The sequence below is a fragment of the Protopterus annectens genome, chromosome 8.part1 (assembly GCF_019279795.1).
Source record: "Protopterus annectens isolate FY-2018-M chromosome 8.part1, PAN1.0, whole genome shotgun sequence".
NCBI classification, from domain to species: domain Eukaryota; kingdom Metazoa; phylum Chordata; order Ceratodontiformes; family Protopteridae; genus Protopterus; species Protopterus annectens.
This window is the reverse complement of record NC_056742.1, coordinates 196827971-196844916: the sequence shown is the minus strand read 5'-3', so window position 1 is coordinate 196844916 and position 16946 is coordinate 196827971. Positions and strand designations below refer to the sequence as shown.

The window sequence follows — 16946 nt, the reverse complement described above, 5'->3', positions numbered from 1 at the left end:
TTTTCTAGTAATATAATGTTTCCATGTGTATTACGTGTTTTTGTTTTCTTTTTTGTTTTTGCAACTTAAGCTTCTTGTTATTATCCTAGGAACATGTCTTATCCATTTTGATTAGCCTTATAATGCCAAGCTCACATGTGATTTTCAGTTTCCAAGATTGTGTATTTTCTCATTCTAAAACAACCTTGTAATATAATTTTGTTTATCCAAGCTTTACAATCAGAGCGCTTTACACTTGAGGTAAATCTGTTGACATATGTATCTTGCAGACATAATGGGTTGGATATGATTGAAGTCCTGATCATAATCCTCTGTGTTATAATTCTCTTTGTGTTGACCCTAATACCTCAGCTTGGTTAGGGAGGGTACCTTTGTTTTTTCTCCCTTCACTATATTTTCACTCCATTTTACTAATTCTTTAATTTTATGTGTTCCATACCCTCTACTCCCCCCTACCCTGTTTGAGTACTTCATTATAAACTGATGACTCAATTCTCCATTTCTGCCCTAATTTCTTTAATAAAATTAACGAGGGAATAGGAACTAACAAATATTTCTGTTATATTCAACTAAAGCTTATTTAATCTATCAACTGCCGCCTACCAGAGATGCTTGTTTTACTTAAATCTTAACCAATAATGTAAAATAAATGCATAAGAGTAGGTACTTATGTCCAGATGTTTTTACCCTGTGTCATAATCAATCATTTTCCAGTTTTCTCTTCTATTTGCTCTTGGTGTAGTGTCTCCCAAAATTTATTTCTCATACCTTTTTCTCTTGGCTTAAAGCAGTGATTCTTAGGGAAAGCAGACAAATGTCTCAAGTAGTAGGCTCTTCTTACTGTGATCCCCCTTGAGGATCCCTACCTTGTTCATTACTGAATTTGTACTTAAGTTCATTCTCTCTCTTTATTCCTTTTCATAGTTTTCTGCCCCAGCTTCTTCTAAACTAACTCAGACCTGTAGACCTGAATACTTTGCACCATGGATTTTTGCACCCTTCAGAGTGTCCTGTCAACTCTGTGATATTTTAACTTTGTTGGACCTCATGATAGATTCACTCAATTCTACTCTGTTCATGATTTCAATGAATAACTGAAAATTCTCTAAAAATCTCTAGGAGCACTTTTTCAACTTGCTTTGCCATAATTGTGCAATACTGAGTAAAAAACGATGAGTGCTGTTTAACCAAATTCCTTCCTTTTCCTCTCTGTCAGGTATGTTTGTAACACTGAGCCAGGACATCTACCACAAGGAAGAAAAATCAACACCTCTGTTCAATTCATATTTAGGTAGCTGTCAACTACCTGGATATTCACCTTGTTTTGAAATGCTCTGTGCACCTAAACTTCCTAGCATTCCCCATTTCTTCCATCACTGCACATAGGAAATCAACCTCTATGAACATTTTACAGTTTAAAAAGGATAGCTTTAAATAACTTTGCAGCTTTTCGATAAACAGTTGCTGAAACCATCAGTTATGAACAGAGCATCTCCATTTGTTAAAAGAGAAAGTGCGACCTTGCCTAATACTGGAGAGAAACTTCTCTAAAGTAAGAGGAAGTACGTTGGCTATTATTTTAACATCTGAGTTATCGGTGATATAAGTTCACAGACACTATACTCCATTATCTTCTCTTTGTCCTTTAATGTCATTTTTGCTTGCCATGAATACCAGCTTCTCTCCCACGGTTATGCTCAGATGATCTTACAGCTCTTCATACATAGGAACAAGCTGAGCTACATACACAGTGCTTTAAAATATGAATGTCACACAGCAGTCTCTGCTATCAGCATACTAGTGGGTTTTTTACATGGAGAATTTCTTTGGCAAGTTTCAGATTTTTTGAAGCTAACAAAACAGTTTCTCAATGAAAATCTTTCTCCTGCAGTCAGACTGCATCATGGTGAATACCTGATATAATGTAGCAAACCTATGCTGTAGAGATCATAATTCAAGGTTGTTTGTCATAGCCATGTTTGAAAATCACTATGATGATGCTGGGAAATGAAGTCTGACCTCAAGTGTGGAGATTACTTAGTTAATAAATCTAGTTAGGCACAAGATTAATCAATATGGTTCACACACTGCAGCCATTTTTCAACAATTCTTTTAGTATTTGGCATGTCAGTGCACTGTTAACATTCCAAAAAAATGACAAAGATTCAAATGCATTTCTCTTCTTTTATTGCAGAAAGGGATATTTGTGTTCCGAAAGGGGGTGCACTTATTTATTTATTTGTTTGACATTTATTAACCAGGTTAGTGCAACTGGGCAAAAAGCCCTTTTTCAGCAGTGGTCCACGGAGAAAAGCTCCAAACATATACAAAATACTCGATAAAATGCAAATAAACTTTACATTAAGAAAAATGAAAAGAAAAACAAGTTTTTTTTTTTACATTCAGAATACTAGAAATTAAAACTCAATACAACCAAGGTTGTCGCAGATAAATATAAAATAATGTATATATGTAATATGTGTATATATATATATATATATATATATATATATATATATATATAATATATAATATGTATATATGTAGCAATAACCCATAGTTATAGATGAATACAGGATGAAAATAAGGAAGGAAGGCAGAGAAAGTAGATTAAGTTGGAGCTGAGCAAGGGCAAGACCAAGATTTTAGCAGGTTGTCCTTGAGAGAGTTTTTGGAGCTGTATGTGTTAGAGATAGTTCTTAAGCATAGAAGTAGATTATTCCAAGATTTAGTGACAGAGTGAGTGTAGAAAAATGTTTCTCTGTTTTATTAGGTTTGTAAATTTCTAAGAAGTGAAGGTCAGAACTTCAGAGAGTACTTGGAGAATAGAAAGAGAAGAGGGAAGAGAAACAGGACAGAAGGAGGGTTTGTTTAGGATAGAGTGAATGAGGTGCAGTTGTGGAAGACGTAGTTGTTGGAGTTCGAGCCACTGTAGGCATTTTAATGCTAAGCAGTGGTGGGAGCAGTAGGGGACACTGGTAGCAAGTCTAGCAATTTTATTATAAGTGGTTTCAAGCTTAAGTAATAGATTGGATTGTATGTTAGTGAGTATAGGTGCAGTATACAATACTGTGGGTAGAAGGAAGGTCTGAGCTAGAGAATGTTTAGCTTCAATAGTGAGATACTTTTTGCACCTATATAACACCCCTAGTTTTTGGTGGGTCTTTTTGATAGTCTGTTGAATGTGAATATCAAATTTTAGTAGGTCATCGACAGTTACTGCAAGCAGTTTTGTTATGAGGTTCAAGAGAGATAACTGTGTTACTTAGGGATGTGACAGTGAAGGAATTTTTGTGTTGTAAAGATTTTAGGAGGAAGAGTAAAAGTTTAGTTTCCTAAAGGTGGAGTAGGAGTTGATTACTGGTTAGCCATTGTTCCACTGACAGGATTTCTAGGTAAGCATAAGGAGGTGGGTGAGATTGTCCGAACATGAGATAATTGTAGTGTCATCAGCTTATTGTATTAAAGAGGCATGAGGGCAGGATGTGTAAAGGTTATTATTGAAAATATTAAAAAGCAAGGGTCCAAGAATGGAACCTGAGGAACCACAGTTTATACTGGGAAGAAGGGGGAGGTGGCAAAGAGCCATCTGACAGATTGGAATCTATTGGAAAGGTAGCTGGAGAACCATTGAAGTGTGGAGTTGGTGAGATTAAGATTAGAAAGTTTAGATAGAATAAGTTTGTGGGAGATAGTATCAAAGGCTTTAGAGAGGTCAAGGAAAAGACAGAAGAGTAGCATGTTGTTGTCAAGAGATATTGCAATGGTTTGAGTGAAAGAAAGGAGTGGTGGATGTGCTGTGATGAGAGGGGAAAACCATGTTGGGTAGGGGTTAAGAGGTTTTCCTGTATTCAATGATCAAGGAGTTGTTTATGAATGCACTTTTCCAGTATTTTAGATAGGGAAGATAGCTATAGGTCTGACATTAGTGGGGACGGAAAATTTACAGCTTTTGTGAAGGGTTTAGACATAGAACTTTTTTTTTCAGATTTCAGCAACTATGCATTCTTGGATATATCTATTGATTAAGATAGAGATGGAATAGGCAATAGATTTGTCTGCAAGTTTAAGGAAAAGTGGAGGTAGGTTGTCAGCAGAAGGTGAGTATGGTTTAAGCTTTCTGAGAAGTGATCTAATATAAATTATAGGTAATGGCTTCAGAAAGAATGGGGGAGTAAGAGTAGAAGAAGTGGGATTGGTAGTGTGGTCAGTAGTATTGTTTTTTTAGTCAAATTTTAAGTAGAGTCAATGAAGAAGAAATTTAGAAAGGTGGCTGTATATAAGGTGGAGCTATTGGGATAGGGGTTAGGAGTAGAAGGACTGCCAGTATGTAGGAGATTGTTCATAGTGTGCCAACATTTTTTGGGTTTGGAGTGGGGATTATTTAGTGTATCTTGGTAGAAATGTTTTTTTATCAAGGTCAACCTGCTTTTTGCTAAGATTTTGGGATTCCCTGTACGTTTGGAAATTAGTGGGAGATTTTTTTTTTCCCCAATTTTTCCAGACACTGTCTGTTTTGAACATTAAGATACCAGTGGGTTGTGGTAACCATTGTTGAAAGAATCAGGGGTAAAGTTAGTAAGACTGCGATAGTCTTTATATAGGTGGGCTTTGTACAGTTGAGGGAGTGTCTTTTAACATAGGTGGGAAGGTGATCGCTAAGGGTAGCAGGCAGAGTGATGGCACTGAGGTAGAGGTTTGGGTTAGAGTAAGGATCCAGTCAAGTATGGTGCCAATATTGGAGTGTTTATTCAGATATGTAGGGGCAGAGATTAGTTGGGGTAAATCTAGAAGTTACTGCTAGTGTTAGGAGAGAAGGAAGTTATTGCATTCCACTCTATGTTAACTACACCCAGGATAATGGCTTCATGAGAGATAATTTCAGAAATACAGGAGAGAAAGTGTTCAAGAGTAGGGTAGTTGTTGACAGGTGGAATGTAGATGGCAGTGATGGCTATTTTTTTGTGGTTATGTGGTTATTTAGATTACAATTAACAATGAGGATTTCTGCGGGTTGAAAGTTAGGAGGATTGAGGTGCAGAGGATAGCAGGAAAGTTTTTCAGAGTATAGAATAGCTACACCTCCCCCTCTTTTGTTAAGTCTGTCCTGGCAGATGATATTGTAGCTGGGGGGAAGGATTTCAGAGTCAGTTATGTGAGGTTGAAGCCAGTTTTCAGAGATGGTGAGGATATTAAGGGTGTGGAGAAAGAACCAGGAGTGAAGCGAAGTGATTTTATTCACTATACTTTGTATGTTCAGTGATATTATAGATAAGTTTTTGTGGGATGAGTGGGAGAAAGTTTGAGTAGGGCTTACAGTGGAAGAGTTGGACATTATTTGAGTTGGGAAGGAAATGCGAGATGTAACGGTATGGATATGGGTAGAGGAGCTGAAGACTGGGTTTGAGTTTGGATGAATATCACCAGAGTGGAGTTTATTTGCAGAAGATAGTTTATGAGAGGTTGTGTTGAGGTTATTAAAGTGATGTTTACAGGTGAGAGGTGAGTTGAAGGGAAATCTCATGGTAATTAAAGATTGAGGGTGTAATAGTGAAATTAGTTGGAGTTTGTAGACCAGCGTGTGCACAGGAGAGTATTGGACTAGCGTAGATGTTAGGTAAAGGGAAGTGATGGGAAGTGGACATTGTGAGAATAAGAAGAATGAGGGTGTTTAGGAAAGGTAATAACATGTTATGAGGTTATGGTAAACATGAAATGAGAAGTGGTGTAAGAGAAAGAGTGGACTAGTAAAAGTGCAATTATAGGGGAAGAAAAGAGTGATGGTAAAGTTATACATGTAGATGAGACAGGAGGTAGGAAGGAGGAGTTATACTCAGGGGAAAGAGATGTAGAACAGAATGATACACAGGAGGGAGGAGTAATTGTATTCACTGAGAAAGAGTTAAAATGGGGGAGGGTGGGGTCAAGAATGTGGGAGGAGGAGGTTTATAGAAATAGAGGAAGTGAGTTATGACTGGTGTATAGGATGAAGTTGGGATTTGTGAGGGGGTGTGGTTAGTTTGGATAAAGTATAAAGTTAAAGACAGTGGGGGTGGGAAGGAAGTACGGTAGAGGAGCAGAGTGAGCCAGAGCGTACTGAGAGTGAATGGAGTGGGTTGAACCCTGAATTGCCACTGCTGAAAAAAAATAAGCAATCAGTATGCACCAACTTTGAAATGTTTTATTGTGATATCCAGGACAGGACACTTAGAGAAAATATGACAATAAGTAGGTGCAGGGCTCACTGAACTAAGAAATGTACTTAATATGCTGATGAGTGCCCACCAAGTTCTACTTGTACTTCATGTTCTTGTGTTATTACCCCTTCTTATTTCAAAGCATCATAGTTATATTCCATGGTGACAGTAAACAATGCAACAGCATTTAAAATGCGTTCATTCATTTCTCACAAAAGTGAACCCACTATCCACTACATCTAAACCGTACTGATTACTGGAAAAGAGTAACATATATAAATATATGAAATGAAGAAAATGCTTTAGAAACAAGTTGTTTTGGAAAAGGTTGTCTGAGAATATTTATGGAAAGGTAAAAATGTGGTAAGAGCTGTTCTTTGCATACAACATGCTGAAAGAAATAATTTCCAAAAGAATCAGTCACTAAAGCAAAGAAATTAAAAATGTTACTGCCGGACGTGGGCTGCGTGTCATAGCATTTACTACTTTTCATAATAAAACATATGAAAATAAACCACTTGCTTTGCTCTGAGTTCAGGATAGAGGTTTTGTGCCTTAACTTCTTACAGTGTGTGTATGACAGATTATTTACTATACTTGTTATCTCTAAGCCCCTTTCCCAAATAATGCACACAAGACAAGCTCTTGTAGGAGTGGCAGTAGGTTTATTAGGAAACTACAGCATGAATTCTGCAGTTATCAAATACCAAGCAAGATAAATCATGGGGAGGAAGTGTAAACAAATGTTGGGCTGAGGCCATAAGAGAGATGCTCCAAAGGGATGATGGTGTAGAGGAATAGTTGTAAAACTGCCTGTCAAAGTGACCATTATTCAGAGGAAAAACACAGTACAATAAAGGCTCAAGCCCTACATTGACCAGCAATGAAGCGAGACAAATTGCTAGGCTCAAATATTACAAGATCTTGATTGTCTATAATTCCCATTCCTAAATAATGCACACAAGACAAGCTGTTGCAGGATCAACCATAAGTTTATTAATAACTTGAAACGTTAAATTTAATCTGTATAGACTGTAAATATCAACACTATAAACAACATTGCAACTTGTAAACTTAACCGACAGAAATGCAACCGTGATTTGTGCCTTGGGTATAAATTAGTGTTGTTGCCTCACAGTAAGAGGTCCCCTGGTTCAATACTCGACTGGGGTACAGTCTGTGAAAAGTCTGTATTCCAAAACCAAGATGTTGTTATCTTTCTCCAGTCAAGCAGATTCCTTTGGGCATGGGAATGAGAAGTAATTTTGCTTGTGTAAACAACATTTTGAATTGGTGAACCTGCAATTGAGAAACTGCATCAGTTAATTTATTTTTAGATTCATTAATATGTTCTGCATTGAAAGACATGATAATCTTTGAGAACAGGAGAAACAAAAGCCTTTAACAGAGTTGACCCAAACATTTAGGATTACTTTTTGGTGAGTACCTCAACTACATTTTTGCTGTCCAATCTAAATATTAAATGCTTGTGCCAGAGTTGATGTTGCCATATCTGAACTGAAACCCATATTGGGGAAAGCTCTAAAATTGTGATGTCCCTCATCCTTAAATAGCACTACTTTATGGCTGTGACTGTGAAAACTAGTGCCCATTAAAATAACAACTCATGCCAAATTTACCAGAAGCATTCATGAACAATTAAGGTTTTCATTTGATATCAAAGTGTCTTGCCAGAAGGATACGCAATTGTAATCCTGGGGGAAGTTGGACCACAATCTCAGATCTTCTGTAATTATCTTGTTAATTCAAACAATGTGCTGTTTTATGCAACATCTGCATAAAAGGTCTGTTATTGATCTGATGAACATTCTGCATGCAAAGTTAAGGAGACCCAATAGTTCCATGACTTGTCTAATCATTACCCTTTTAGACATTAAAAAGATATTTACAATGTTGGTGACGTTGTTAAACTTTTCTTTTCTCTTTGATAAATGAAATCAGCCTTATGTGGCATTGATCTCAATTCCCAAAAATGTTAACACTTTGAGAGGTCCTTCTAATTTATCTTTCACTTGGGGCACATCTTATGAGTTACATAACTTGAAAACCTGGAGACCTTCCTGAGTTTGTGTTTCACCATTTCTCATGCTTAAAAAATCATTGAGGTTTTGAATCCCAAGAAAACATGGGTTCAACTGCTTCCAGCACTAGAGAAGAATCTTACTGAAACAGGCAAATGCCAAGCAAGCTGCTGAGAGCCCCGTTGGCATAGCTGCGTCAAGGAAAATGCATGCCATTGAATTCCATGTTGAGCAGGTGCAAGCCATGACAGAGAATGGGCAAAATATGAATAGCAGATTGTTTAATTTTACAACCCATAGCTCTCTGTTTCCTTTTATGATGGCTACTGCTTTATTGAACAATGAGTAATGAATTCTGAAGTCTTTTTTTATATATGCCATTGTTGACTGATAGTCTTTATGGGTATGTTATGTGATGTATTAAATGGGAATGATCTAGTTTCTTGCAGAAACTGGGGCTCGGGGAGGGGGGGAGGGAAGATGAATGGTTCAAATGGGGGGGGGGGCTGAAATGGATCCTTAAATAGTCACTGCTGAATTTCCTTGAAAATGACGGTTAAACCATCTGTTCCTTTCCAATTACCAATGTTAAGTTTTTGCATCATGAATGTGTGTTTTGAGTGATAGATCTTATAAAAAAAACAATGGTGAAGTCTTCAGTGATAAAGCTGATGACTGCTTGATCTGGGCACACCTTTAGCAGTTCTTTGTGTACTGCTATTTTAATGGAAGGATGATTCCAAGTTAGTTCATCTAAATCTACAAAAATAATAAGACTGTTCAAGCAACAAAAAATATATTTTCCCCCTGTAGCCATGGCTGTTGAAGATTTGCCTTTATTGAGAAAGTGTACCTCTTGCTGATTGGACTCACTTTTTTGTTAGTTCATGGTTACACTGAGCCAGATGTTGGCATGCCTTGTCTCCTATTTTTAATTCACAGTCTCTTGCGTTTTGTTTCCCAAACATTTGGTCATAGTGGTACCATGACATTCTCCCTTTTAGAACACAGGCTATTCTTACTATCATGAAATAACCTTGCAAGCGGGTAGCTATGAAATTATACTTTTTTGTCAATACTACCATATAATGTTTGAACCCCACAACCCAGTTACCCCAAGACCTTATCTTTAAATTTTTTGGCTGCCATCTGCCCATGACCACAAGAGCTTCTATAAGATATTTAAAACCCTTGAGGTCACAATCAATGATGCTCTGAATATCTTCAGCATCTACAAGATCAAATATATCTATGAAATCACCCTTCCAAATCTTTTCTTTTGCCAGTTGTGACATATTCTCATGACATCCAAACCACGCAGATTGTGTTCAGGATGATTGCCCATGTTGTTTATGTTACTTTTGTTATGTTCTAGTGCAAATGAGATTGTCCCTTTATCTGAGGGAATTATTGACAGTAATGGAAATGGATGGCGTATTTGAAGCAGTTGTGGGTACCATGTTGAGCACAGGATGCCTCTCATCATTAGATGTTTTTTGATCTGAGTTATTGTTCCTGCCTACTATTTGGGCTAATATCACCCTTCCTTCTTTATGAAGTGCTTCAATAAAAGCCTCTAATTACTCATCCGTTTGCCCCGATTGATCTTCCCCTTGATTAACAGACATTATTAATGTCTCTGTACCTGCTGAAATATACTGAGAACTGTCCTTGGGGTCCTTTGCTGTTCTCTCCTTCCTGCCCTTTTTTATTGGCCTTTTGAGAGCTGGACATTCTCCTGCATTGTCTAGGTGGGTGACTTGAACTAACAGTCTCTTTATATTCACTTGTACAGGTTCTGCTGTTTGATCTTTCTCTTACAAAAAAAAAAAAACTTCTCAAAGAGCAATATGGCTTCTTCTAAAATTTGTTTCCAACTTTGTATGAGGTCTTGCAATAAAGCCATGGTGAATATTCTAAAAAGAAAATAAAGATTAGTAAAGTGCTATTGCATTTTCTAAACTAAAACTTTGCTAACTTGATTACTTTCTTCTACTTATTAATATAACATTTCTCTTCTCGTTTTATGTTTATACATGTATATAGAAAGTGGGTGGGTGATGGCTTCATGACATTGTGTAATTGTTGACTTGGTGTTTGGTGTGTGTTAGTTATGAGATTGGAGAAATTGCCTTATTGAGTTGTCAAGAGTATGCTGAGGTATTATTTTTCTGTTCTATCTTGGAAGTGTCTTTGGTTATTTGACCAGGGTCTGGTAGAAGAAACTTGGGATGTGCATAGGGTGTGACAAAAAATATTAATGCTGACTTGGAGAAAGTTTTCTAAATATCTTTCATGCCCAGTAACATGCTGTGCCTTTAAGGAATGGAAGAGGTGTCTGTATGTAGGCAAATGGACTGGTGGTCGAGAAGGGTTGTGATTCTACAGTTTTCTTTCTTTTTTCTTTTATTTTTTCTTTTCTTTCCTTTTTTTCTATCTGTGTTATTATGCTGTCTTTTTGAGGTAGTAAACTGTAACTGAGATGTTGTCTCTGTGTATTCATAAATAACTTACCCTATCTTTTGACACACACACATGCACACACACACACACACACACACACACACACACACACACACACACACACACACACATGCATATATATATATATATATATATATATATATATATATATATATATATATAAATGGTTTACAATCAAAAGGTCGAAAGTGACATACTCGACAGCCACCTCCTCGAACATGGTAGGAGCAACTGTCGGAATGTTAACGTTCATCTCCTCAACCATGGTAGGAGCGACTATCTGAATGTCGACCTTCATTTATACATCCATTTAGAAGGACATACACAGGGCAGGGAGTTATAGCATAGATTTCTATGAGAGAGTTCCACCTTAAGGTCCACAGAATTTGTCGATGTTGGTGCGTCGATCATACAACCTACTTCATATTCATGAGCTGACATTATTTGTTGTGGAAATCACTGTTTGTCGACGTGATTTTCATCGTTTTGATAGTAAACCTATATAGATATATATATCCATATAGATATGCACATGTAGTATGTTTAGACATTACTGAGCCTGGGGGTATGAAGTGATATGAGAGCCATTACTTATCTCCTGAGGACCATTTTAATTTTTTGTGATGCGTGGAGAATATGTTCAGCACACTGCCAGGTATATGGTTGATGAGGCACAACTGTTGGAATGTGCTGTTTCACATGTCAGCAAGTCAGTGTTCTGACTGTCTCTGCCAATTGTCTGATTTGTGGATGCCACTGTCTCATTTAACCAGGTCCTTGTTATTTTACCTTATTGTATATTATTATTCTTATTATTTTTATTATTATCATTATTATTAGTATGACTGATAACTTGGTAAGTTTTTTTGTTTTGTTGTTCGAAAGGAGGTTTAATGTGGAATGGTGAGTACAAATGGATGCCATTTTTATGCCAACGGCTTAAGGCTTCTCATGAACTGAGATGTTTGCTGACATGGGAAGGACTGCACTGTCTCCCTTCCCACTTTGTTTCAATTTTTGTTTAATCAATATGTTCCCTTCTCTGCAGAAGGAGAATTTCTCAGGAGTGAGCCAGTTGAAGGAATGACCTACTTCTAGTCCATTTTAAAACTGATGCCAGGGTACGGGGAGTATTAAATTGCAAACATCCATGAGGCTGATACCCTTCATGGAACAGGTAAGCGAAGCAACAAGTCATATCAACAATGGTACCCACCTAATAATTCAAAAACCTCCTACTTAAATAAGCCAAATGCACTGCTTAACTTATTACCCCTTTTTATTTATATATGATGCCTAAAATCAAAAATCTCTTATCCATTGCTTTCCAGATAGCAGTGCAGCTTCACTGTTATAATGTTGCCTGCGAAAGTGACAATTAGTTTGTAGGAAACTCTTTAATATTATAAGTGCTCAAGCCCTACATTGCCGGGAAATGGAGTGAGACAAATTGTCTTGCTCAAAGATTGAAAGATCTTGATAAAACACATTGCTGTGATGAAGGAAGGTAAAAGTAAGTACATCTGTAAGAGATATGGAAAAAAAAACGCCTGCTTCTATAAACAATGCATTAAATACATGTGGTATTTTAATAATATTACATGGAGTTATTTTGCAGTATTTCATTTGTCTCAATCTTGTTGTGATAAAGCATAGTTATAAACGTTGAGTTAAATGTATTGTGGTGACGTGGTAAGGAAGTAGGAAAATGAAAGAAACAAAGACAGCGGTACTGAAATACAAATGTATAGTTCTACAATCTCATTGGGATAACTGCATTTATGCAGGATTAAAACAAAAATAAATATTTAACATGCTGATTCAAGATTTAGTGTGCCCTTCTTTAGTTAGAAAAAAAAAAAAATATATATATATATATATATATATATATATATATATATATATTATAGGGAAAGGTAATGTTTCATGTAAAATATTTTTTGTACAACTTAATATTTTAGAAATGACATTTGCTAGCCATTGTTTTCAGATGGTGAGAACTAAAACAATGTGTATTTCTTAATATTTTTAGGTATCAGCACTTTTTGAAAAAGAAAACATGGGTTATTCTTACATGCTGTAAGGAAGTTCTGTATATTGCAAGAATACAAATAATATGAAAACAACTTATGCAACACTATGAATTACAAGACAGCAGGCTGGAAAGTGGAACAATAATAAAACTGCAATATTTTTATGAAATACTTTCTTCTTCTGGAATAATGCCTGCAAATCATAAAGAAATGCTTGTGGATATATGGACTTTTTTAATGCTTTTAAGGATTACTGTTCTTCCATATGTTTATATGGCACCAACAACCATACCACAGTCTTTGCAAATGGAATTAAGTAAAGAACAAAATGCATCCAATGAAGATCAGCGTATTTTAAATAGATCCAAGAGGGGCTGGGTTTGGAATCAAATGTTTGTTCTAGAAGAGTTTTCAGGACCTGAACCAATTCTAGTTGGCAGGGTAAGTTAACATCTTCATTTAACAAAAAGCACTAATCAAAGTGATCCCTCAACCATAATGCTGTGCGTATTGTATAACAGTTTAAGTATATTCTTCATTATACCTTTTTCTATATGTAGGCAAAAGTTCAGTGTATGGCCATTTCCCCATGCTTTTATGATGTTAGTTTGGCACTGAAATTACAGAAATAAATGTATAATTCTGATTGTAAACATAACATTACACTGGGAAGACATGTATCATTTTTGATTTAAAAATGTTTCTCTGAAAAGTTTGCAGTAAGATCACATCTTGTTTTTTAGTTAAAGAAATTAAAGTGTTGATCTGGAACATTGTTTGGTTAAATTATCTGATCAAAGTCACACAGTTTGCAACTGGAAATTGAAAGAATCAAACTTGTGACTACAGTATAAAGCACTTTAGCAGCATATGGCCCAATTCTGTGAGCTAAACTACCAGACTTATTCTTATCTACACAATCCTGAATACTAATATTTAAGAACTTCAGAGTAGGGTGTAGAGATACATGTACTCCCCACCCGGATAAGTAGATTTAGTTGTAATAATGAGTACAGTGGCATTCCATCACTGAGCTGACTGTTATTATTGTGTCCATAAAAGGTGTTGTGATGCCCCACCACTCGACCAGTAATCAAGGAGCCTCAATTCTAACCACTGACAACAGTGAGAGGTGTGCACTGGGAGGATGACAAGTTACACACACAATATTTCCAGATGCAGTTGTGCAATTTCCCTTAAGATCACCCGGAGATCACAGTCGGTCTGGTGCTGGTTTCTCCCTCTTTCTCCAGATCTAAAAGACAAATGTTTGTCTAACAGACAAATGTAAGGTTTGTTAAACCAAATTGGAAACAGTCACACACCTTGTTGCTTGTTGCGGCACACTAATGGCAGAAGGACTGTATTCTGAAAGGCATAATAATGTGGCAAGGCTGTTGCACTGAGGATTGTGCAAACATTATGGTGTCAAAGTGGCTGAAAAACACTTGAAACATGAGCCACAAAGCATCATAGAAAATGATGAAGTTTATATCACATGGGATCACCCATTACCAACAGTTCAAAAGAAAGATGCTAGAAAACTGGATATAGCAGTCCAAGAAAATAAGACAAAAGTAGCACTGATTACTGAAATCGTCGCACCCAGTTATTACAGTGTCTTGCATACAGTGAGACACAAAGTCATAATATAAAAGGATCTGCAGGCAGAAACGAGAGCAATGTGGAAAGAAATATACCCAGACAGTTCCAATAGTAGTAGAAGCAACAGGTCTTATAAAAAAGAATTTACAATCATATTTAGAAATGTTACCAATCCATCTAACCACATACGAATTGCAGAAGGAGTCATTACTGGGCACATTGCGGGTGCTGCATAGAGCACTTTTGGCTGACATCAAAGATTGAAACAATACTAATTTCATGAATATTAATCATACTTTGACTGAGGAATGGGATCCATTCCCATCATGGTATTAGAAACCCAAATGATTTGAAGAAATTAGAAAGAGGGACAATGACAATTTACACACACAGTATTTACAGATGCAGCTGTCTGCATCAAGTGCAATTTCCATTAAGAGCACACAGAGACCACAGTCAGTCCGGGGCTGGTTTCTCCCTCTTTCTCCAGATCCCCAGTAAGACTCCCCACTGGCACAGCTATAGAGTGTAGTCTTTGACCAGGTTTCCAAGCCAAGTCCTCCAACACTCTCTCTGTCCAATCAGTGCTTCTTGCCCCTGCTCAAGCAGCTCACGCACACACACACACACACACACACACACACACACACACACACACACACACACACACACACACACATACATATGTGCCAGGGCTGAAATTAGAACCTCTACCTATCTAGTTATTTGTACTATAGACTTATGCAATTATTGCACATAGCACAGAGCTTATAAGGCTGACAAGTGTCTAAAGGTACTTTTAAGGTGAATGACATCAGCAGATCTTGTGAAGTAGGGCAACGGGAAGTGTATTGAGTGGGGCACATGTGCACACACACACACACACACACACACACACACACACACACACACACACACACACACACACACACACACACACACGCCTGGGAAAGGCTGGCACATGTTTACTATTTATGCCCCCTTCTGTCTAGACTATGAAGCAGTTTTCCCTGTCACCAGTCACTCCTTATCATCTGCTTTAAGGCTCTTACAAAGAGTGTCTAATCTTACTGTGTAATCTTACTGTTAATACAAATGGTAGTTTGACCAAGAGCAAGGCTATTAGGACTGGCCTACACAGTGCCAACAAATAAATATGCAAGTACTCTCAGAACTTAAATATCTCTAGACAGATCAGCTACAATAAAATGTTTAAATAGATTAAATAATAAATAATAAAAGAAAAATAAAATACTCAGTATAAAATTACAATGACATCAGAGATCATAATCACAGGAAATACTTAAAACAACATTACAGGACAGTCTCAAGTAAATAAAGAAAAACATCTAAATTGAATGTTGTTATATTCCTGACTGTATCTAAGAGAATTATACTGTCCCTAGACTTACTTACTCATAGCAAGGCAGATGTGTGGTGAATGGATCTTGTCAGGTCCAAGACAGAGTACAGAATGCACAGTCTCTCTCAGAGTTCTTTAATTAATATCTTAAATACTACTGTTGGATGGCTTGCAGAATGACAGCATTTCTTGTCATCTGACTCTATTTCAAGTAAAGCCCTCACACTTGAAAGCTAGCAGTATTTAGCATCCGCCTGTGAAAATACAGAGACAAGGGCTTTTCCTCAGATCTGTGCAGCTGTTCGAAGTCATAAACAATCTCCTTCAAGACAACACAGAGAGCTCCCTAGTATAGACATTCTATGTCTTGCTGTCATAAAGTAATATAATTTCAGCTATTTTTCTGACGTTTTGCTGGAATGAAGTTAACATCCTGTGTTCCAGGCTTCCACTGTTAATATATATATATATATATATATATATATATATATATATATATATATATATATATATATATATTTAAACAGTTACAATAGTGCATGTATATTTCTGTTCTCTTCTAGCAGGGCACATTCACACATTGTGGATCCATTTTTAAGCTCAGTACTTTATAAAATATCTCTGTCTGTACAAACCTAGCTTGATGTATACATGACATACAGTTCTCACACATTTTTAACACAAGCATCTTATATGAAGCATGTAGACATTCACAAATGACACATAACCATTTACAAATTTCCAGACAGCTGTGCTGCCAGTATCTCCCTTTGTCACACTTCTATATAAATCATGTTGATATTCACAAATGAAATATAATTATTTACAAAATTCCAGCTAGCTGGACTGGCAGTATCTACTTTCTTTACACTTGGAATATCACATTATTTAAGCCCTTCCTTTCAATGGATCCACCATGTGCTGTACACAAATTCTACAGCCTCTGCTGTTTTAGTTAAGTGGTTTCTTATACTGCATGTAGTACTCCTATGAAGGCCTTGCTACCTGTTTTTTAGCTTTTGTGTTTTTTGATCTGGATTTCTTATCCCGTACATCCTGTTATTAGACAGAACCTTCTCATTACTTGAACATTTTGCATGCCTAAATTACCTCTTGTGATAAAATCAGGTGCCTCTCTCCCTCTCCACCATTTTTCTCTAATACATTAAATTGCATTGAATATTAGTTACCTTAATTATTATAATTATGTTAGAAAAAATGA

General features: G+C 36.6%; 1 protein-coding gene across 2 annotated transcripts in view; it reads left to right on the top strand.

The window, feature by feature from the left end:
• CDH8 (cadherin 8) overlaps window positions 1–16946 on the top strand; it is a 1490460-nt gene that overhangs the window by 276143 nt on the left and 1197371 nt on the right. For both annotated transcript variants that reach the window (XM_044081816.1, XM_044081815.1), the window contains exon 2: window positions 12756–13197. In XM_044081816.1, coding sequence (XP_043937751.1) covers window positions 12853–13197 — 345 coding nt within the window. In that variant the 5' untranslated portion in view covers window positions 12756–12852. The remainder of the gene's footprint in view (window positions 1–12755; window positions 13198–16946) is intronic.